This window comes from Temnothorax nylanderi, unplaced genomic scaffold, assembly GCF_030848795.1.
Source record: "Temnothorax nylanderi isolate EJ_2023f unplaced genomic scaffold, tnyl_v1.0 TNYL_tig0094_pilon, whole genome shotgun sequence".
Taxonomy (NCBI): domain Eukaryota; kingdom Metazoa; phylum Arthropoda; class Insecta; order Hymenoptera; family Formicidae; genus Temnothorax; species Temnothorax nylanderi.
The window spans coordinates 651,650-674,818 of NW_027249156.1; the positions used below are offsets into that span (position 1 = coordinate 651,650).

The 23,169-nt window shown below is 40.0% G+C and overlaps 3 protein-coding genes across 9 annotated transcripts; 2 read left to right on the forward strand and 1 right to left on the reverse strand.

Moving 5' to 3' along the window:
* Positions 1-64: 64 nt before the first annotated feature.
* Positions 65-4,447, reverse strand: Top3beta (topoisomerase 3-beta). The gene is made up of 14 exons (XM_071711041.1): positions 4,127-4,447; positions 3,906-4,048; positions 3,637-3,831; positions 3,346-3,513; positions 3,138-3,266; positions 2,889-3,007; positions 2,612-2,812; positions 2,282-2,486; positions 1,998-2,180; positions 1,669-1,878; positions 1,373-1,590; positions 994-1,218; positions 628-889; positions 65-535 (listed from the first exon to the last, which is right to left on the reverse strand). The coding sequence occupies exons 1-14, from the start codon at positions 4,215-4,217 to the stop codon at positions 329-331; spliced, it is 2,556 nt and encodes an 851-aa protein (XP_071567142.1). The 5' UTR covers positions 4,218-4,447; the 3' UTR covers positions 65-328.
* Positions 4,448-6,632: 2,185 nt separating this feature from the next.
* Positions 6,633-12,525, forward strand: LOC139775210 (uncharacterized). 4 transcript variants are annotated; one of them, XM_071711032.1, is made up of 13 exons: positions 6,638-6,851; positions 6,924-7,007; positions 7,102-7,272; positions 7,641-8,004; positions 8,316-8,487; positions 8,608-9,000; positions 9,482-9,698; positions 9,836-10,009; positions 10,093-10,276; positions 10,389-10,584; positions 10,672-10,807; positions 10,874-11,045; positions 11,131-12,525. In XM_071711032.1, the coding sequence occupies exons 4-12, from the start codon at positions 7,725-7,727 to the stop codon at positions 11,036-11,038; spliced, it is 1,917 nt and encodes a 638-aa protein (XP_071567133.1). In that variant the 5' UTR covers positions 6,638-6,851; positions 6,924-7,007; positions 7,102-7,272; positions 7,641-7,724; the 3' UTR covers positions 11,039-11,045; positions 11,131-12,525. The 4 variants fall into 4 exon arrangements, with proteins under 4 accessions (XP_071567131.1, XP_071567133.1, XP_071567132.1 ...); XM_071711031.1 differs by having other exon boundaries at positions 6,638-7,007; positions 7,633-8,004; XM_071711030.1 differs by lacking the exons at positions 6,924-7,007; positions 7,102-7,272 and having other exon boundaries at positions 6,633-6,851.
* A 35-nt stretch (positions 12,526-12,560) lies between these two features.
* Rk (G-protein coupled receptor rickets) lies at positions 12,561-23,118 on the forward strand. Of its 4 annotated transcripts, none has more exons than XM_071711027.1 (14): positions 12,574-12,701; positions 13,245-13,968; positions 17,633-17,704; positions 17,821-17,892; positions 17,975-18,043; positions 18,181-18,324; positions 18,468-18,608; positions 18,754-18,819; positions 18,925-19,068; positions 19,151-19,222; positions 19,316-19,605; positions 19,909-20,088; positions 20,198-20,392; positions 20,480-23,118. In XM_071711027.1, exons 2-14 carry the CDS (start codon positions 13,730-13,732, stop codon positions 21,937-21,939), a joined length of 3,144 nt encoding a protein of 1,047 aa, XP_071567128.1. In that variant the 5' UTR covers positions 12,574-12,701; positions 13,245-13,729; the 3' UTR covers positions 21,940-23,118. The 4 variants fall into 4 exon arrangements, with proteins under 4 accessions (XP_071567127.1, XP_071567129.1, XP_071567128.1 ...); XM_071711029.1 differs by lacking the exon at positions 13,245-13,968 and adding an exon at positions 16,782-16,815 and having other exon boundaries at positions 12,615-12,701; XM_071711026.1 differs by having other exon boundaries at positions 12,561-13,968.
* The last annotated feature ends 51 nt before the right edge of the window (positions 23,119-23,169 follow it).

A 23,169-nucleotide genomic window follows, 5' to 3' on the forward strand; every position in this document is an offset into this window, starting at 1 on the left:
TATTGTACCGAGAATTTTTAATTATTCCATTCCGTGAATTAGGATAAGGATTTTCACTCAGAACTTCCTAAAGTTTGTTTAATAAAACGCAATGGCAATGTTCTACAAAACGTGTTAATTGTAATTGATACAAGTATACAGTCCATTATTTAATGGAAACGATGACAATGGTTAATCGTTATATCATCCTTATCCCGCTATCGCTTTTATGCGCCACATAACGCTATTAATGCTGTTAATGATCAAGGACGATAGAGAATTTATTTAAAAAGAACGACCGTATACGCGTGTATATGGCTTTATACAGTATGCAATCCTAAATTATTTATTATACGAAATATGCTGCCAGTTGTGCCATTTTGTCCTTTGGCGGTTTAGGTTTGCCTCGGTTACGACTCTTGGCATGACCTCGACCACGCGTGACGACTGGTTTCGAAGCTACCGCACGATGCTTTTCCACTAACGCGGCGAAAGCTGGAGTACAAAACACACAGCCGGACATTTCGGTCGCTTCGTTGGGGAGTTTACTTTTATCCTGAAATCAAACGAGCGGTGAAAGAACACGCGGTTGCATGTTCGATCGGCGACAATTGTACCGCGGCCGCGCGGCGCAAATTGTCTCCTTACCTGTTTGTATTCGACGGTCACTAATTGTGCGCCGCAATCACACGTATCTGTATCGACTGTCACTTTATGCGCGTTCTCAAACAGATGGATAATAACGTCGCAACGATTACATCCCAATTTCCATTTGGGTGCGGCCGAAGGATCCAATACAAGTATACCTAGATCGCATTCCAAACAGCTGGATAAGCCATTTGAATTCATGCCGTGCGGGCATGTCGGATGCGTGCATGAATTGCAACCGCTCATTCCTTTTTTCATATCCCTAAATTTGAGAAAGAATATTTAGAGTTCTCTCTCTCTCTCTCTCTCTCTCTCTCTTCGATATACATATATTATAATCCAATTACCATATTATTCGTGACATACCTGAACGGTGGATTATTATAACAATATGGACAAAATGTATAACTTTTTCCTCGCGTACCAGTCGACCACGAAAGTAATTCAAAGTCGTCCAATGGACACTTTAATTCTTTGTATATTCGTATGTTTCCATTTTGTGGTAAATTGTAAGTTTCGTTACAATGTGCGCAATGCATTCTAGATGGCTTTGTTTGTATGTATTTCATATATCGACGACATTTGCCACATCTGTAACACATATACATATACATGATGAGAAATCGAAAAAAGAGCGAGTAAATATGTAGAGCGTTCGTTATATGAAAGTTATGTACATATGTATAATAAAATATAAAAAGTTAGCAAAAGATCAACCCAACCGCCACAGTATGACTATTCGTACCTAGAGTGTGCTTTGCCCGATGCCGATAGCGGCGAAAACGAAACTTCGAACAACTGATCCATAGCTTCTATACTTTGTACAAAATAATGGAATTTTTGTTTGAAAATTTCTACTGTATGTTGCAATACCGCGTGAAAATCAGCTCGACCTAACGCTATTAGGTTTAATTGTTCTTCCACCGCAGATCTCATTGTGGGCAAAACTAATTCAGGATCTATCTAATAAAAAGGGGATATATATTTAGTATTTTATAAAAGACATTGCGTATTATGTTGACGAATTAAAACCAAAGGTACCTTCTGGTATCCATGGACCAAAACGATACCGAGAGAAGTAGGTATTAATTTTCTGCCTGCTGCGACAGTAACGTAATTTCTAACGCAGATATTATTTATGTGCACAGGGATCGAAGCGTCTGTCCCAATGCCGTGTTTTTCCATAAGAGATATTACTTCTGCCTCTGTTAAATAATCCGGTGGCTGTGTATAACATTCGACTAATTTTGCCTGTAATAAGGAAACGAGACATTCATTCTGTACGTCGCGGTCGTTGCGTAATTCTCTTTTTTAAGATATGGCAAAAGGAAATGGAGATAAGTAAATAAATACAACGTATTATCTTTTACCTCTTGTATATTTACTTTCTCGTCGGATGTAAATTTCGGCAGGGTATCACTACCGCCAAGTGTTTGCCAAGTAAGAATACTTGTGTAGCCAGGACTTAACAGGCTGTGACCAGTAGCTGTAAATATTTCCATGCCTATCTCAAACTTTACCGTAGTACTCAAGTACTTACAATCCCGCGCCAGCTACGATTCAAAATGGAAAGGGAAAATATATGTACATATATGTATAATACAAGTAAAGATTTGCAGTTAAAGTTTTACAAATATCTCAATATTAAACATACCGTAGCGATAAAATGTCGCGTTATATAATCGTACAATCTCCATGAATCACCATCGAGTTCATTTCTGGTTGCATGTTTCATGGGTGTTATAGGCGGATGATCACCCGCATCGTGGCCTTTCTTTGGCCTATTGATTCCAGTCGCTATTATTTTGCGAACTTCCTCGCCCCATTCTGGGCTATTCTGCTGTTGCTTCAGCGTTGAACTTGAATAAAGTAAAATGATTGTAATAGATAAATATCAAGTACCGCGTGACGCGAGCATCATACATGTGTAACTGTTGTGCGTGCGTGCGTGCGTGCGTGCGTAATTTATCTGAAATAATCTTACAGCAGATCAAAATTTTCAGAATACGACGTTGTCTCCGTTCGAGGATAACTTATGTATCCTTGAGTATAGAGTCTTTCCGCAATTTGCATAGCATGTTGTGGACCCATTCCCAATCCAGAACTCGCAACTCGCATCAATTCTACCGTATTTAACGCTATAGGTCGCGATTTGGATTTTTCTGTGCTTTGCACACTCACTACGCTATACAAAAATTTACTTTAAATGCCGTAATCTTTTCAACGCGCTAAGATTCTTAAATATGCAAGACACAACTCACGTTGCTTGATCGTGTTCTTTAACGTGGCTTAAAAACATGGTTGCAACTTCTTTGTCAAAAGAACGTACACGATTCCAACTTAATACGATATCTTGACCATCGGAAGACTTGACGGTTATCTAAAAATAATAAAAAAATATTATCGTTATAGACAGTCACAAATAAAAAAGAAGAATGGAGAATCTAAAATTAAAATGTTATATAATATATAAGCATTTCGAGATAAAACACAATTATATAGATACATACTTGCAATACCCAATATGGATCGGGCTTAAAGGTTTGAATTTCGTCGTGTCTCTGTACACAGAAACCCAACGTTGGCGTTTGACACGGACCATAAGAAATGAGAGATACATCTAAATCTCCATATTTACCCTGAAAGTATAATAACTTATTAATATACTGATATTTAAATTTCATAACGCGACACAATGCAAAGAGAGTTGTGCCATACTTGAAAAAATTTAGTTTGATATCTCGTAAATGCACAGCCTATTCGTAAATCTAACTCCTGACGCGCGTCAACGCTTTTGGCTTCATTTTCATTGGGCTTTATCAGATTAGCCAAAGCAGATTTTATATCTTTCTCCGTAATGGCAGAGAATCGTGCTCGCCATATATCCTATCGGAAAGAAAGCTGTTTAATAAAAACATATTTAAATCGTAATCAGCCCATCCATTGTAGAAAAACAAAAAGAATCAATAGCTTCGATATCTACAAGTATAACGTATACAAGCAACTTACATTTATATGTAATTTTCTGTGCATTCCTTGCTGCACCGCATTTATAACTTCAAAGCAAATATTTTCACCTTCCTTGTCGCAATCTAGCCATAATACTAAATAATCACAATGCGCTCCTTCTTTGGCCAAAAAGTATGGTATTTTCAGTTTCGGTACCGCTTCCTTTTTCTCAGTTGAACAGGAGAACAATTCAGCCTGAGATATAGATAAAAAAAATTCAGTTATTCCATACATAATAAAAAACAAACCTGCAATATATCTAATCTTACCGGATCTACTTTGTCCCAGTTGTTGTATTTTCCAATAAAGTCCAATGTCATAACGTGTCCACATACAGAGGTCATTTTAAAATTTACGGTCTCGGTGTTAAATTGACCTACCCATTCGTGGACGGAACAAGAGCCGTTCAGTCCTATAGAGACATTCATAGAAGAAATTTATTATTATAGAGAAGGGGAAGAAGGGAGCAATTCAAGTTATCTCAACGCACCTTTTCTGGTACTACATCGTCCATTACTCAATATATTGGCCAGGGATGCTGCCAAAGAAGGTTTTTCAGCTACCATCAATGCGGTTTTCATTTTGACGCGATATTTTCTTCATATGGCGTTACAAATTACAATTGACTTCTTCTTCTGTCATGTGGCACCGATTCCCAATACTCTGACGGGCTCGACACGGCCAGGATTAACACATTACAATTGACGAATAACTTGTTTCAGCCTCGCTGGAAAATTTAACGCGACATAAACGAAGACGGAAGACATTCTTGCCAGACTCGACACTCGGCAGTCGGCGCAGTCGGCACTCGGCAGGTCGGCACTATAGTCTATAGTCTATAGTCTGTAAAGTCCGTTCTGTTATGCTGGGTCTAGAATGCGAGTCGTGGGAAATTGACCAATCACAGAAGCAAGCCATACGATAGCCAATTGACTTGCAACTTTTCTGTAGAACAACATTTGCGCATACGTTTCTCTTGCGAATGAATTCAAGAATTAAGCCCGATATCGCGGGGTACTTTCCATTTCACGCATGATACGCATAATTGACTGCGTTTACACGGCACCGTTAATCGGGTTTTATAACATCGGTAGTTGTCAGGAAGACCAATCGTAATCATTCTTCAGGGGGTCGATTCTGTATCTTGGGACGAGGTGAAAATTACAAAAGTGAGGAAATTTACTAGAGAATCTACAATTTCATTTGTCGAAATCTAGTAAATCTGTTCACTTTTGTAATTTTCACCTCGTCTCAAAATACAGAATCGACCTCCAGAAGAATGGAATAGCTGTGATTGACCGGCCTAAGAACTACCGATGTTATAAAACCCGATTAACGGTGCCGTGTAAACGCAGTCATTGACTACGTTTACATGACACCGTTAATCGGGTTTTATAACATCGGTAGTTGTCAGGAAGACCAATCGTAATCATTCTTCAGAAGAATGGAATAGCTGTGATTGACCGACCTAAGAACTACCGATGTTATAAAACCCGATTAACGGTGCCGTGTAAACGTAGTCATTGACCGCTGTTACACGGCGCCGTTAATCGGGTTTAATAACATCGGTAGTTCTTAGGCCGGTATTCATAGTCGGTTCTTATGCTGGTTCTACAATGGGAGTCGCAAAGTCGCGAGTCGCAAGAATTGACCAATCACAGTCGATTATTCTCCTCAAATTCGATTGTGATTGGTCAATTCTTGTGACTCACGACTTTGCGACTCGCATTGTAGACCTAGCATTATATTTAAGACCGTCTTAAGTATAATCTTAAGACGTCATGAACCAATCACAGAGCCGTATTAGCATCTTAAGACATTACTTAAGCCTTGTGTACACGATACTAGAAATTGGTCCGAGTTTCGGTTTAAGCCAATGAAACTGCTGCTTTTCTGTAAGAGCTGCAAGTTGATTGGCTTAAACCGAAACTCGGACCGATTTCTAGTATCGTGTACACAAGGCTTTAAGACGGTCTTGAAATAAGAACCGACTATGAATACCGGCCTTAAGCCCCTTGCACAATAGGCGATAGCGATAGCGATAGCGATAGCGACAGCGACAAAGTTGCTGACAAAGATATAGCTTTGTCGGCAACCTTGTCGCTGTCGCTATCGCTATCGCTATCGCCTATTGTGCAAGGGGCTTTAGACTAGCCAATCACACTCATTCTTCAGAAGAAGGGAATAGCTGTGATTTGCCAGCCTAAGAACTACCGATGTTATTAAACCCGACGTGTAACAGCGGTCACAAATGCAGCATTTATCCTTGTTTAACACTCGATGAACAACAAGGATAAATGGCCTAGTTTACACCGATCACTTGATATGCGTATTAAACAGTAAATAACTAGTAAATAAGTCTGATTATTGGCTGATCAGTTCAAATATACTATTTGATACGCGTATAAAGAGATCGGTGTAAACTAGGCCAATGATGCATTATGCGCATCATGCGTGAAACGGAAAGTGTACCAGCGGGCCGCGCGGTTACGCATTAGGGTGCGGGCACATGGACTGATATTTTCCGCGTAACGCGTATCGCGTAACCAATCAGAAGCGCGAATATGCGTAACCGAAAATGCGAAACGCTTCTAATTGGTTACGCGGTAACGCGTTACGCGGAAAATACATGCCATGTGACTTCAGCCTTAGGGTGAAATCACACGATACGGGAATCAGCATGCGGGACAGAGGATGCGTGATTCGAACAGCCAATCAGCGCTCTTCCGCATTTTTCTATAGAGCGCTGATTGGCTGTTCGAATCACGCATCCTCTGTCCCGCCTGCTGATCCCCGTATCGTGTGATTTCACCCTTAGGGTGACATCCCATGGTACGTATTTTCCGCGTAACCAATCAGAAGCGTTTCGCATTTTCTGTTACGCATATTCACGCTTGTGATTGGTTACCGTTACGTGTGGTTATCTGTTACGTGGGAAAATACGTGCCACGGCCCACCACGGCCCACGGGACCCCCACGTTACCCTGACGGATATCGATTTCTTTATGCGCGACCATCGTGAACCGAACGACTGAAGTTTACGCTTACGGACGCGGACGCGGATGCGGACGCGGGCGGACCACGGAAGTTCTCGTTAGTTCTCGTGCGGAAGTTCTTATTTCAAAGGCCCATGATTGTTGATGCCTACAGAAGTGCTACAGCCTACGAAATTGTTTTTATCTATCGCAGATGGTACTCATCCCATTGTACCGATTGTACGTATAATATACATATACTACGTAGCTGTTGTTAGAATAATGGCCGTTACTATCCGATCGGAACTTAAGTGCCATTAAACGGAAGAAGAAGAAGACTACGTAGCTGTTGGAAGATACGTCGTTCTTGATTACGGAGAATATATATTATATGTAGTGAGTGTTTATCGTGCCATCGTTTAATGAGTTTAAATTTTAAATGAATGAGATTAAAAAGGGAATTAACGTTATTTGAATGAATTATGTATAGGCAGACCGACGGAGAGATAGGTACCGGGGGACGACGTGTACATTTGCGAATCGTTTTACGACGAAAGTAAGAGTTTGATAAAAAGCTTTGGTCAAGAAGATTTAAACACGTCGGCGGTGACCGAAAGCGAGATTTACTTCTTCCGAAGGCCTATTAATCCTGCGAAAATATGTATGAGAGTTTTAAATATATTAATTGACTAACGTGCATATTCAATCTACTTGACAAATAATAAGATATGTTATTAGTTCATTCTACTTGCGACTACGTTCTCTTTTTCTTTCTTCTTCTTTTTCTTCTACTTCTCTTTGCATTTATGCCCGATTTCACTAATGTCGATTAAATCTTAATCTGAGTTTGTCTTTGTTTGCAATAATGTTATATCATAATATTTTGTTTACTCAATGATTTCTCTCTCTCTCTCTCTCTCTCTCCCTCTCTCTCTCTCTCTCTCTCTCTCTCTCTATATATATATATATATATATATATATATATATATATATATATTATATATAATTCTAACATGGATAGTCTTTCAGATAATTCAACATTACATTATTAGTCTTTTTGAGGATAACGATAAAGATACAACGATATGCGATCCAAACTATGTTTCTTTAAATATGGATCATGAGTACAGCCAGTATAAAATCATCGGTATAGCCAATTTTAACCGAGATGTGACAAACGTGGTGTTAAAAGAACATATGTACAAAGTAGATATGGCAAATGCAACTGTTAACAACGTCAATGTCCTAGAAAAAGTGGATGATAATTACCTCGTTGAATTATATAGAGAAAGAAGATTTTTGTACGATAAGAGTCATCCAGACTTTAAAGACAACGAATTAAAAAGTAATGCCTGGGAGGAGATTTCATCAATCATGAGAGATAAGAACCTTGGTGAATATAAATCATTTTTGCAACATAACAATTGGAGGGGTAAAAGCCATAGTGGTGTAAGGCAAATTTTTTAAAATATTGACTCGTGTGCTTAGATGCAATTTATATATCGTATAGATTGCATTTATGCACACGAGTCAATATTTTAAAAAATTTGACTTACACCACTATGGCTTTTACCCCTTCGATTAAATTGGAGAAGAGATGCCATTTTTATAACAGTATTGTACCAATATAATAGTATCACTTTTTTAAATTTCTATCACGTATATATGTAAAATGGTCATCCAATCGATTTTATGATTTTCCAGGAAATTTTTATACGGCTGAATATTGTAAAAGGAGGTTGACAAATTTGAGAGAGCAATACGTGAGGTTAAAAAAAGAACAAAATTTGAAAAGCGGAAGTATAGCTTGTAGCAAAAAGAAATCTGCACTTTTATCCGAATTGTCCTTTCTAGATGGGTACATTCAAAGAAGACGGTTACTATCTTTTGTATATGCGCGTGCGTGTGCGTGCGTGCAAAACCCGTTATATAGAAATATCCAAATCAATACACACTATTTCTCTAATTGATTTAATTTTCTTTAATTTTTTTGTAGAACTCTGACAAGCATGAAAAAAAATAATGGAAGAATGCCCGCTTTTTCATTTAATAAGACGGCAACTAAATGTCCAGAAACAAATGTCACGGAAAGTATAAATGTGAATAAAAGAAGTTATAAAAAAATTTTACCACGTCCAAGTAATATCGGAGACGACTCGATTAATAAAAATCTGTGCGATCAAACGCCATTCAAAATATTAAAAAAAAGTGCTACCTCAAAAAAAAATAATGAGCAGCAGCAGCAGCAGTTTGACGTTGGTTCTACATCCGTGGAACACGCTTTTGCAAAATTTGTTGCTCTTTCTTTGCAAAGGATGGAAGATCCGGAACGCAGTATAAGGCGAAACAAAATATTTCACGACCTCACAGCACCACTGGAGCAATTACAGTAATAAGATCTTTCATTTCTCTTTTCAGATATTCTTTTTTAATTAAATTCCATTGTTTTCGTCGTACGTTGTTACAATCGGTTTGGTTTCACCTATATAAGTCGTAGTTTCTCAATTGATTATTCCACGTTCAATTTTAACCGAAGACGTACTTGAAATTTGCATCGGAGATATAAATGTTTACGTGACGAATGTAAAATGCCGATTACACGCAAAGTAGCGTGAAAACAGTTTTGTTATAAAAATGTTCCAAATGTTGTGGTCGATCACTCTAAAATTAATTATCTTATAAGATATCTAGTATAATTTTTTTATACAAAAGTATAATCTTTAAGTTTATCTTTAATAAAACTTTGAGATAAAGTATGTTTTTTTTTTTTTTTTTTTTTTTTCAATAAAACCTTGTATATTAACATAATTACATAATACACGTGTAATAATTATTATTATAATAATAAGCAATAATCTCTTTATATATAGATCTGGGCCTCGCGATAGAAATTCACCTGCGATCGGTATGGTATCCGGTATAGCTGTAACAAAAAATACAATTCCGATTAGAGTTACACACGCTGCCCTAGCATGGAATAGTGTCAAAACAGGAAAAAGTGAGATTAAAGAATTTACGATTCACAATACGAGCAATAACAAAATTGAAATTCAAATAGACATATGTGACGACAATAAGAGTTTTAAGGTACTGTATATACATATACGTAGTGTGTGCGCGCGCGCGCGCTCACACACACACACACACACACACGTGTATACATATATAGTGTTATCTAGAGAAAGAGTTTATGGAATTTATATGAATAAATATCTACGTTATAGTTTATCGGAGATAAACAAACTATCAACACAAGCATGGTATTGACAATGCGACATCAAGAAATTAAGACACTCGCAGTCGCGTTCAATCCGTATTGCGTAGGTCCAGTAGTTGGAAAAATTACTATCAAACATACGAGAGAAAGTAGTGGTTCTCAACCTCAACAGTACAAAAAAGTGCGTGTATTTAATGCTACTGCTAAATATTTTTTATTTATTTTTTAACAAGGAGAAGGAATATTTACAATTTAAATTGACAGATACCTCTGTATGGATACGGTGGCTGCAGCAAAGTAAAAATCGCGGGTACATTTAAAGATTTGAGTGGAAATATGTGGTTGTCACTTGGCAATTTGTATTCCGAAACTACTTTGAGCGCAAATATTAGATTGGATAATGTCGGTGACTTACGTTCATTCGCCAAGATCACAGTTATACCGAAAGGTTTATATAAATTTATATAAATTAATCCCTCTATTCTCTTTACGCATTACATATTTACATGAATAATGTGTACTTTATATCGAGATAAACCAGATAAACGCATTTATTTTAGTTACTTTTTCAACAAACTCCAGTTGGTATGTAAATCCGAAGGAAGTGATACTTAACGCTAAAGAATCTCAGCAAATAGCGATACAATTTCATCCGAAGAAAGAAGACTTTGCGTTATCGCAACATTCGGAGGTCTCGCACATCGCAACGATAAACATCACCTATGGCGATGAACCGACCCGCTGGCGAATACGCAGGTAAAAGATACACTAAATATTGGAAACAGATATACAATTTATTGGCGTTAATTTTCGCTGGCTGGCAAACGTATATTTTTTTCTCAGATTGTGTGACAAAATAAAGCCAGATGAATTGACTAGAAATGAAAATGAGGAATTCATTTCTATTGTGTTTCCCATATGTAAAATTTTTCCTGGGGAGCAACTAGTTCCTGGCATAGCGTCACTCGGCGATTCTATCGTAAGTGTATACAATTATCCAGTCTCATTATTGTTTACGTAATAATGACAACGTATATTTAAATAGCAAAATCTAAGCGATCTGTCCAGCGGCGTTCATCAATCTGAGATAATGCTCACGGTGGAAGCATGCACGGATGATACTTTACCTGTTCACGATACCGCTGAATCAGAGATATCTTTAATAAGCGACACTATTCGTGTAAACGAAGCGGGTGGAGCCAGTACTTGACTTCTCAGTAAGAGACTTTATTCATTTATGTATATATATATATATATATATATATGTATATATTTCTTATCGTACTTTGTATCGGCTTTTAGGGAAATTTCGACTTGGAGATTTTTTGTCAAAATAATATTTTGTTACGCGGGACTACGATAGAAGAGACGAAATTCAACATCCCGAATTACAAGATCAATTTTCTGTAATTCCGTCTATCGTTATTACTCCCTCCCAGGTACATATAATGAAGCAACCGTGACCGCATAGCTTTTTCAAAGCAGCCGAGCCATTCTGGCAAGACTGTACACACTCCGCACCACACCCGCAGTACCCGCACCACCCACATCCACATTCGGTTAAAGATTAGAACTCGTTGGAGCTCTCGCAGTTTAGAAACATTTCCCATCGACGTTATCGGCGTCGTTATCCAACGATTGATTTTTGTCAAAACTAACGCAATTCCGTTGAGAGTTGAGAGAAGATGAATGTTGCGCACAAATGCAAAAAAATAGCTAGTTTTGATACGCGTCAAAACAATCTTACAATTTCACATTTCGTCGTTTTTTCTAGGAACACGACAAACGGAACGGTTGGATTTAATTGTATTTAGTTACCGCGATAGAAGGATTTTAATTTAATGTTGTTTAATTAAGAAAAATAGCTCAAGAAGACAGGACTTGAATATGCGTAGACGATAATCGTCAACAAATTGAACAAATCAACATAAACATATCTGCTTCGAAGGAATCGAAGGTGCATTAATAGGTATATGTTTTCTATTGCTGCACTGCTGAACTAGTGCACACTGGTGCGGTAAGTTGGAGTGAAACAAAATATACTTGTCCCACTTTTACTTATCGCACTAGTTTAGCAGTGCACAGTGCAGCAATAGAAAAAACAGACTTAATTATACTGCGCATTTTAATTCGCTGGGTCGTAGTAGTAGCCTGACTTACCGACCTAACCTAACCTGATTTACCCGCTTGATCGATAATAATAAACACGCGCGCGTCCATCGAAAGAATATATAGGTATTCAGATAGATTCGATGTAAGCATAGCGTAAAACACAGATAAACGTATATGAGGAGACGGCAAAAAATTAAGGAATGGGTCATTTATTAAAATTAAAAACTTGAAAGTTAATCTCCTTAATTTTTTTTTATTATAATATCAAAATTATGCGTTTCCGAGAGTTGTTTAAATATGACTTTCGGCAGGGTCTGAAAGGGGTGTGTTGGTTTGACGATTCTAAAAAAAGAACTGCTCGATATTGAAATCAATGCGGTATAATATATAGGTACTCTTCTCGTGAAACTGTAATTGCTACAATTTTTTTATCTAAGGAACAGCTGCACGTTTCCCAAAAAAATGTTGACTTTTGTGCCTCTATAATTGTAAGACTTTCTCATATTATTATTGACATATGTAATATCTAATTCAGAGTATGGTTGCGGTGAAGAAGTAAAAAGAATAAATTGAGATGCTTGAACAGTCCTGAAGATCTGTGCCTGAGGATGGAGAATGGAGACTGGCCGAAAAGGAATATCGACCGCAAGAATACGATGGGAAAAATATGAAGATGAGGATTATGTTACATTGTATATGTGTACCGCGGTTCCATTTTCAGCGCGAAGCTATAGCTTATCGCGAACTTATCCGGGCAGCAGGTAGCTATCCGATCGAGTACATATATGTACAACAAACCGAATAGCTCTCCACCGGAGCTTTTTTTTTTGTTTTCTTTTTCCTGCGGCAATAGTCGCACATCGCGCAAGGCAAGATCAGAGTCGAGAAAGTCAAGTGATTCAGATTCAGGGTGGGTGTGTTGGGGGACGGGAATGACGGGAATGACGGGAGACGGGAGACGGGATGGCGAGATCAGACGAGATTGGCGAGATGAGTAGGGGGGATGCACGATGCACGATATACGAATACGAAATCCGTGTAGGCAGTGTAAGGTGGTGTAAGGCAGGTAGTGAGGTAGGCACCGCGCGTAATATATCGGATCAGTTCAGTATTTGAGTACTCAGTCAGTTGGTGAATGTACCGCGGAGCGAACGGCGGGGTCTGTCTCTCTTTCTTTCTCTCTTTTCGGAGCTGGAGATAGCAATTTTCCAACTACATATAATTGGGCAGTATCGTCAGCGGTCAGTGTCGTCGTGTCGTCGTGTCGTCGTGTCGTCTTCTTGACTGATCTCTCTTTTCCCGAGGCGCGGCAGCGATCGCGGTGATAAGAGGGATAAAGGACGGTGGCGACTGCAGAGTAGTGCAGACTGCAGAGTGCGGCTGGCGGCTGGCGGCTGCGGCCTGCGGCCTGCGGCTGCGGTGATAGACTGATAGTGGCGGTGGGCGCTCGCGTCCGCGCCCGCGCCCGCGCCGGTGGGGTGGCAGTGGTGGCGGCGACGGCGACGGCGACGGCGACGGCTCCTTATGGGGGTGCTCGCGTTGATGTTGATGGTCGCGCGCGTGCACGCGTGCCCGGACGTGGACCGCGGACGTGCGGATGTCCAAGTCGAAGTCGAAGGACGGCGCGAGAGAGGATGGTGAGGTCGAGGTGACTTGTCCTGTGGCCTGTGGCTGCAGTATCCTGGGCGCGGCGCGCGGCGGGAAAAAGAGAGCTGCGAAAGTGAATATAACGCGCGCGGGCCGCGGCAGTTACGGACACGCCTAGGGGACAGGGTCGGCCGGTATCGGTATGTGCACGCGGTCTCGTCGGAGCGGGATACCGGTCATCTTGGCGATCATCCTTTTCTGGCGAGTCTGCTGCTGTCGGAGCGGTGGACCGGGACCGGGACCGGACACAATCCCGGGCCCGTGTAACGTTGTCGCCGATGGACGGGAGCTGCTGTGCCGTGGCAACGATCTGCTCTCCGTTCAACTCATCTACGATGTTGACTCGTTGAAAGCCATTGTTCCTGTTAACGTTACGAGGATGTGAGTACATTACGTACCTTACGACTCACGACTCACGACTCGTCACTCGCGCGCGCTTTGCGCTGTGCGCTCACGATTACGCTCACAACAATCTCGACCCCTGTGTGGGAGCTGGGAGCTGGGAGATTGGAGGATTCGCGGCTGACTCGAATCAGGCTGACTGAATTGGAGTTGGAGTTGGAGTTGGAGAGCGTAGCGGAGAGGATCGAATCTCTCGTAGCTGCTCGTAGCGCGCGGCGTTGAGCCGCTTACGTCGAGATGGGTTCTCGCCTCTCCGTCTCTGATTTTCTACATCTCGACGCGACGTCTCTATGATTTCGCGCCGTGCACATTTTTCTTTGTTAGAAAATAACTGATAACAGAGTGATTACTTTCGAAAAGAAAAATATAAGCACACGTCGTTCGCCGTTGGACCGCGCGCATAAGTATATATTGGAGAAAAAAAATAAGAGACCCTTTACGTAAATGTCATAAGTGTATAGCGACTATAGCGTTGCGTAAATTCGTCTTTGCAATTGCAGCATAGAAGGTAAACGTAACGGGCGCGATCGTCATCGCGCGCCCTACATACGATATATACGACATACGATTCTAGAGGCCTTGCAGAGTTGCGGAATGCAGTAGGGGCCCGTGGCCCGTCGTGTCTACGCAGCTGAACAAAAATTGTTCTGTAGCCTGGCTTTTAATTATCGTCCGTGTATTTCGCGGTAAACGAGATAAACGAGACGTTTATTATGGACGAGAGCGGAGAGAGAGAGTGCGGGAAGAGCGATGCTTCGATCGCTTCGAACATGCAAATAACTAATCTTCGACGCGTGTTTCTTTCAGATTTCTTCTCCATCTCCGCAACCTTGCCAACCGCAACCGCACGAATCGCGATTGGTCTGTCCTATGCGAAAGTATAATCTCTTCTCGATCGGGCGATAGAAAAGATAAAAGGAGTAACGCCATACTTTTTTTTAATACGTACCCCACACGATGCGCGCGACCTACATACCGAACGGAACGACAGACGATTGTCGATATTCTATAGATCGTGATCGTGATCGTGATTTAACGATAAGATCAAAGGGAACGAGCAAAACTTGTTGTATTATAGTCATTCTCGATCTTGCTTGTAATTATTACTCCGCTATTTTGTCGAAATCGAGTTCCTCGTGGCCGCAGTTACCGATTTATCGTCTAATTGTCTAATGTCTAATGTCTAATGAGCTCTAATCTAATGTGTGTCCGGTTCTGTTAAGTAAAAAGTACCACTTTACTTTCGCACGCCTTTATCGAAACTTGTATAAAGTTCTGCGAATCGATCCGCGATAATTCGTCGCTTGCCTCCTCGAGAAGTAACAATCCGGCTTCGAGTGGTTGTCTCCGGCCCCCCCCCCCCTTTCTGACTGAAGATAAAAAGGAAAAAGGAAAAAAGATATATGAATAGATGTAATGACTTGACTGTGTGTTCGCGCGCCGCGCCGCTTCTCTCGCAATCAGTCTCGGGCGTCTCGGGGTGTGTAACGGAATTTATTAATAAATTTTTTATTGCTGGTTTCTCTCGTTGGTACAGTAACATCCCGACCGTAATGTAACGTTATGTCCTAGCTTTCGTTAAAATATCGTGAGAATACGGAAAATATGCCGTTCGTCATTCTCTTCACATTCGCGATGACATCGCGGTACGACCGTGACATCTATCGCGAGAATAATTCCATTCCCGAACTTGTTAAAAGTTAAAAGCAACCGAGATTTATAAGCACCGTTCTCGACATTGTTCCATTCGTCGTATATCGGTACGAAAGCTCGCGAGTATCGAATAAGTTTTATTCCGAAAGTTTTGGAAAGTAATGCTTCGCGTTCGGTAATGCTTTTATCCATAACGCGATGAATGAGATTTTTTAAATAATTATGTACGATACACTACACGTATATCGTAGATATATAATATTCCCGAATACCTCAAGAGTACAAAGACTGGTAAATTCAAGCTGTCCTTGAGTCTCGAGTATGAAATATCGAAAGTTTTCAAAGGCCCGCCTGGTAACGGAATCATGATCCCGAAAGCGTAATTAGAACCCAATGTTCGTGCCGAAGCGCGCCGAGAAAGTTCCATTGGAACTTGGAACTTGAAAAAAAAAAAGCGTGCGTCAAAATATCGTAAGGCGTATAAGGCACCGCTCACACCGCTGCTTATGCTTTTTCTATTTTAAGACGAATGGACGAGAGGAAAAATACTGTACGCTCTCACTGACACAATGTGTGCATCGCGAGCGACTGAATCGTATTCGTTCCACGTTTCTATCGAAACCCGAGTTAAATTAAATGTTCGTCAATGTTTAAAAATGAGCGTGTAAGAGTATTAAACGATTAAAGTGTTGAAATTTTTCGAAAAATACCGAGTAAGAGATTACAAGTAATGGAAAAGAAAAAGAATATATGTTTATGCCATGTATATATACACAATAAGTCAATCAAGTTCATGGATATAGTGGTTGCAGGTTGCAGGTTGCAGCGTGCGAGTAAATTCACTTCGCGACGATGATCTCACACGGACACATTAGATTTCATTAGATTTTCGAGACTTCTCGATATTCTATTCATCTATTTTTTATTCTTTTTATTTTATGTTTATGTAATAACAAGTTAACAATAAGTAAGTTATCGACAATATAATCTTGCTGTGTACCCTATATATATATATATATATATAAGGCACACATTTTCTTTCTTTTAACTAATCGCTCGACGTCAATGTAACGAAACATTTTGCGTTGCTAAACAACAACAAGTTGCTAAACAACTTTTCTCTCTTTATTGTTATATAGAATGCCGCGCTGTCTCTTCGCTCTGCCCCTTTCGGTAAGCGGATAAGTAGACACATCGATCCATCCTGAGCAAAGGAGGTCGAAGGACTCATAAAAATGGGCCAAAATCCACGCAACCCTCGCCTCGGTCTGATGTGATCTTCTCGATTCACGCTCACGCGACACAAGAATAAAAGTGTCGATTCGCCAGTTTTCTCAGTATTGTCCTGTTTTTTTTATCAGGCTACTTGTGCCTGTAAAAGCCATTCTTAACCGACGTTTAATCCTGATTTCGACAAGTTGTATGAGTTATCCGCTGTTTAAAATCAAGCTGGCGAAATTGTCGCGAGCCCCCCTTATATAAATTTTAATTATTCTCTCTAATGTGATGGCTTTAACTAGTTTTACTTTAACCGAGAAGATGGAATTACTATCCTAGATCCTTTTTCTCGCAGGCCTGTTTTCTCGCTCTAGCGCGAACACAATTCATTACGTTATTACGAGTGCAACGATCTCTCGCGCAATCATTTCTCGTGAAAGAATTATTTTTAGAAGACATCGCGCTCCCGGAGACCCTTTGCCCGCTAACATTTTCGCCTTCCGCAAATCTTTGTTACATATACAGCATATGTATGTTTGAACAAAAAGTTACAACCCTCTTGCTTAATTTATTTTCCGTAATGTTAGGAACGTGAGACATAAACGGTTTGCAATGTCGAAATGTCGAAATGCAGTGAGAAATACTTTGTGTGCTCATATTGTATCTTTACAATATCTTATATACTATATGCATAAATATATTTCCAATTTGTGGTAATTTTATATATAGAATACGCGATTTTATAGAATAATTTCATGATTTCATGTTTCAGTGATTTGACTAACAACAATATAACGGACATTCCAATACGTGCTTTCCATCGATTTCCCAATCTCGAAATTTTGTAAGTACGCATACACGTAATGATCGTGAGAGATGACGATGACGAGAGAAATCAGAAAATATCACGTGGAATCTGAAGTGGTTTTTTGCGCTACACATATATATCTTTATTTTTAGATTTCTGCGACGTAATCATCTACGTGCCATTCATGATGACGCGTTTATAAACTTGGCGAATCTTCGTATATTGTACGTATATGAAAATTATTACAACAAATCATTATATTTATCCGTAACACACGATATCTTTCATTTCTCCATTCATCTTCAGGGAACTCGATGAAAATTATTTAACCGAGGTACCGGCTGCCGCTATAAATCTACCTAGTCTCGAAGAATTGTAAGTGCCTATTAAATTGCAACGATGCCCGTGTTGGTCTAATAAAATCTATACCCATCAATTTTCTCGTTGAAATATCTCTCGCGTCGATCCGAGTGCGACGCACTTTCATGAGTTTTCCACGTATCTTTCTCTAGATCTATATCGAATAACAAAATAGAACGACTCACGAAAGATGCGTTACGCCACGCTAGTAATTTGCTGTCGCTCGATTTACGCGGAAATCCTATCAAGGAGATACACGACGAAACCTTCCGGGATCTTGGCAAACTTCGTAAGTTGTAAGTAATTTATTTTCAATTGTATCGCGGTCTCTATCCGCGCGCACCTACGGAGATTAGCTTACGCGACAAACAATTTATTCGATAAGTAAACAAAATTACGCCGCATTAGTATAGCGCCATGATTTTTCAATCGATTACAGAATATTGTCAAACGTGAAGGAATTGCGGCTTTTTCCCACGCTAAATGGAGTAGCATCTTTGGAAGTATTGAGATTAGATCGTTCCCAGTTGAAGGAGGTTCCTCCTAATCTTTGCCGGCTGTGTCCGAAACTCAAAAGTCTGTAAGTTTAATCGAAATTATTTAGTAGAAAAAATCTTTTCGTAACAGTTATTATTGTAATAATTATTACTCCTTTTGACAATGACTATTTCTACTAATGTATACGTGTATGCTTCACGTATATACATTATTCCATCTGTTTTTAGCGACATGAAATCCAATTCTCTGACAGAGATACCAAATTTACGGAACTGTAATGAACTTCGCGTTTTGTAAGTATGTAATAACGTAATACGTAAATACATTATGCAATATATTATATATGTATATGAAGCATTGAATATCGAAGTGTATGCAAATCTTGTTTTTTTTTTTAGGGATTTAGCTAGTAATATGATTTCTACGTTACCCGACGATACTTTTAAAGGTTTGAATATGCTGCACGATCTCCTCTTGTCCAACAATAACTTGCAGAGCATTTCCAGTGACGCGTTTACCGGATTACCTAGGCTCCAAGTTTTGTGAGTGCGAAGCTTACCGTCAAGTTACTCTGATTTTACGTATTTCTAATAATTTCTATTATTCAATTTAATCACATTTTAGAGACTTGGAGAATAATTATATCGAATATATACATCCCGATGCGTTCAGAGAAACGAAACGGTTGCAAGACTTGTAAGTGCATCCATGTGCATAATTTGTCCAAGTCAAGTCTCTTTTTTTGGAAATCGATTTGAACGCTATTAAGATACAGATATTTATTTATAGAAATTTAGGAAATAATGTTTTCCCTACACTGCCGATAAGAGGTCTCGCAGGATTGTTGCATCTTAAGACGTTTAATAATCCTGCATTGCGAGAATTCCCATCTCCTGAAAAATTTCCACGAGTACAAACAATGTTGCTGTCATACGCTTATCACTGCTGCGCGTTTCTCTCGCTCGAAGTAGAGGAATCTGCCACAAAATCGCCGGTGCGGGAATCGATTTTGTTTCCCACTGACGATTTTGATACTAGTTTGTGGAATTCGACATTTAGCGATATCTGGCCACAATTGGGTAAGTAACTCTGTCTTCTCTATATGTTTTCTCCTTTTTCATATATATTAACTTTTTATTCCTTTTATATTCAATTATATATTTTAGGTGCTTATCATGTTTTATTTAGGTAATACTTAATTGCTGTAAAGCATCTACCGCGCGCTTAGTCGTTGAAAGTCTGCATAGTATCACGAGATTATTGCGTAGGCGTGTAAAGAGCAAATATTTTCATCACTCGTCTATCATAGCGTCATATTTCATCGTTGATCTTTACTCTTTTCATCGGCACTGACGTAATAACGTTATTTTTCTTCTTTCTAGATAATTTGACCGACAAATTCGGATCGCGGATAAATGAACTTTTGGCTAACTTTGGTTCAGATTTTACCTATCCCGGTGACCTGGCTTCCTACGTGGAAGATTATTTCGAGAATCTAAACGGTCGGACGACATCGACAGGTCGAACCACACCCTCTCGAATCCAATGCTTGCCGCAACCTGGTATGTTAGAGAGTCGACGATGACTCGAAATATGCATAGAATGCACGACGACGATGTTAAACATTTCGATTTAGAATAAATAAACATTTATGAAATGTGAAATTTTCAGGTCCTTTCCTACCGTGCCAAGATTTATTCGACTGGTGGACTTTACGATGCGGCGTATGGATAGTCTTCCTTCTTGCCATGCTCGGGAATGGCATTGTAGTGTTCGTCTTAATATTCTCGAGAAGCAAGATGGATGTGCCACGATTTTTAGTCTGCAATTTAGCCGCTGCCGATTTTTTCATGGGTGTTTATCTAGGTAATTTTCTCTCATATTTTATATTAACGTTATTCGTGCATCTACACATTGGCTGTACTAACTTGTGAAAGATTCTACCGTTGGTAGAATTCTTCCTCAGGGAGATCTTTCGTCGACGAACGATGTATATTTTAGGTTTATTGGCTGTTGTCGATGCATCGACGTTAGGAGAATTTCGAATGTACGCAATACCGTGGCAAATGTCGGCCGGATGTCAGTTGGCTGGCTTTCTGGGAGTCCTCAGCTCCGAACTGAGCGTGTACACCCTTGCCGTGATCACTTTGGAGAGGAATTACGCTATAACGCACGCGATGCATCTGAACAAGCGGCTCTCGCTGAAGCACGCAGGCTATATTATGACGATAGGATGGTGCTTCGCTTTGTCCATGGCGAGTCTGCCGCTATTGGGAGTTTCGGACTATAGAAAATTCGCTATTTGCTTACCGTTCGAAACTAATGGCAACGCGGCACTCGCGTACGTAGTATTTCTCATGCTCATTAACGGAGTAGCTTTTCTGATATTAATGGGATGCTACTTGAAGATGTACTGCGCGATACGAGGCTCCCAGGCGTGGAATTCCAACGATTCTCGCATAGCGAAGAGAATGGCATTGCTCGTCTTCACCGATTTTCTCTGCTGGTCACCGATAGCCTTCTTCTCTCTCACGGCGACCTTCGGACTGCAGTTGGTGTCTCTGGAGCAAGCGAAAGTTTTCGCGGTATTCGTGCTACCGCTCAACTCTTGTTGCAATCCTTTTCTATACGCGATCCTTACGAAGCAATTCAAGAAGGATTGCGTGTTGATATGCAAAGCGATCGAGGAGTCACGCGTAACTCGAGGTATCGGTAGGTGCCGACATAGTTCGAATTTTAGCAATCGGCAGACACCCGCCAATACCAACAGTCTCGTCGATCGATCGTCGCGAGAGAACCAGGGACTTCAAACACCCTGCGCTTGTAACTCGAGACTCCTGGAAACTGGAAGCCGTTGCTCGTCTTACCGTTGGTGGAGCGCCGGAATATTCTGGCCGTGTACGCGCGACTCCCGACCACGGCACGCGCGTAACGATCAGTACGCCTACCAGATCGCCCAGATTCAACAGAAACAGCATAAACGGGCGTCGTCGGTATCGTCCAGCGAAAATTTCTCCTCGTCCAGATCCGATTCTTGGCGACAAACGCACCACTGCGGCATTCCGCTCAGGCTGCTAGATCCGAAACGGAGGACTTCCTCTTGGCTGATCACTAGGAAACCATCGCAGGATTCGAATTTAAGCTCCTCGCGTAACGACTCTTCTGGTTCCGCGACCACTGCCAGCACCGGTACTTGGCGCATCTCGAGATCCAGTGCCTCTTTAGAAATTAACGCGCGTAACACGCCGAGACCGATCAGACCGAAGCCGCGACTAACTCGTCAACTCGCCATCCAGGAGCCGGAACCTCCAGGATCTCCGGGAAGACTGGCCGTTAGACTACTCGCCACGATACCTTCCGCGGCTGAGACCAGCGATCAACAAGACGACGAGAATATATCGAATACAAGTTAAATATTTCTATCTCTAACTATACATATTTTTATGTATTATACATATGTAATATGCGTCACGGCGTCGCAATTTTTAAGTGTATTCTCGTCGAGCGAATTCTTCGAGCAAATTCAGTATTAACAATCTTCGCTGGTATACCCGCGTAGGATACGTAGCTGTACGTATATTTATATTTTTCGCGTTTCGTACATGTTAAAAATTGTTGCTTAAGCGAAGTGTAGAAACGTACAAAAACGTGCCAGACGTAAGTAACGAGTATATATATTGTCGCGATACGGTTTCAAATACGTCCATCACTCTTTATTCAATGTTGCTATATTTGTAATTTGTGTATTTTAAACGAAAATTTTAACCAAGATCTCAATGAGATACGTTAATATCTTTATACCAACGACGATACGTCTAAATATTATTAAGAAGTAATGGGCGAATTTATTTAATAAATGCATTCGTTCTTGTCAAACGTTCTTTGCCAAAACGTAATCGGATTTGTCTGAATCGCGACACTGATCCATTTCGGTTAATTGCATAAACGTCTAACGAAGTAGTCCGTCCGTTCGTATATGTATATGCACGTATATGTTATATATTTGTATTTTTATGTTATAAGACTGATTATGAGTTTTTAAACTCTGTACCATTTACACCGATCGTGGGTCAAAGAATTTTAGCTACTAGTCCCAATAGCCAGTAGTCATTCGATAGCTGTGTATGTATGTACATCGAACTTTGCATGCATGCATACACACACACACACACACACACACACACATGTATGTATGTATGTAATGATATTATGACTTAATACTTATATGATAAATAAACCCATAGAAAAATTATCGCAACGGTCTTATCGTCCTAAGTATAAGATTTTGAGCCAAATTGAAATTTACTTCTTACGCAGTATTTGAATGTTGATGAGATGCTTATTTATCGTATATCGGCAGATTACATATTTATACTGTATGGACGGCGTTGCGTTTATCGCTATTAAATGTAAACTCTGCGTATAGGTCACTTTATTTACGTTTCAAAATCTAAGTTCGTATAAACGAATTTAATTAATAATATCGAAATTAATCGATAATTGTGAATTTTCTCGAGTAATTTGTTAGGAATATAGTTGATAATAGCATGTGTGATGTTAAATAAAATCAAATAAAACCATTGTGAAATTGATCGATTGATAATAAATATTTTTTAGCCGGCGATTGGCTGATTCGTTAAAGT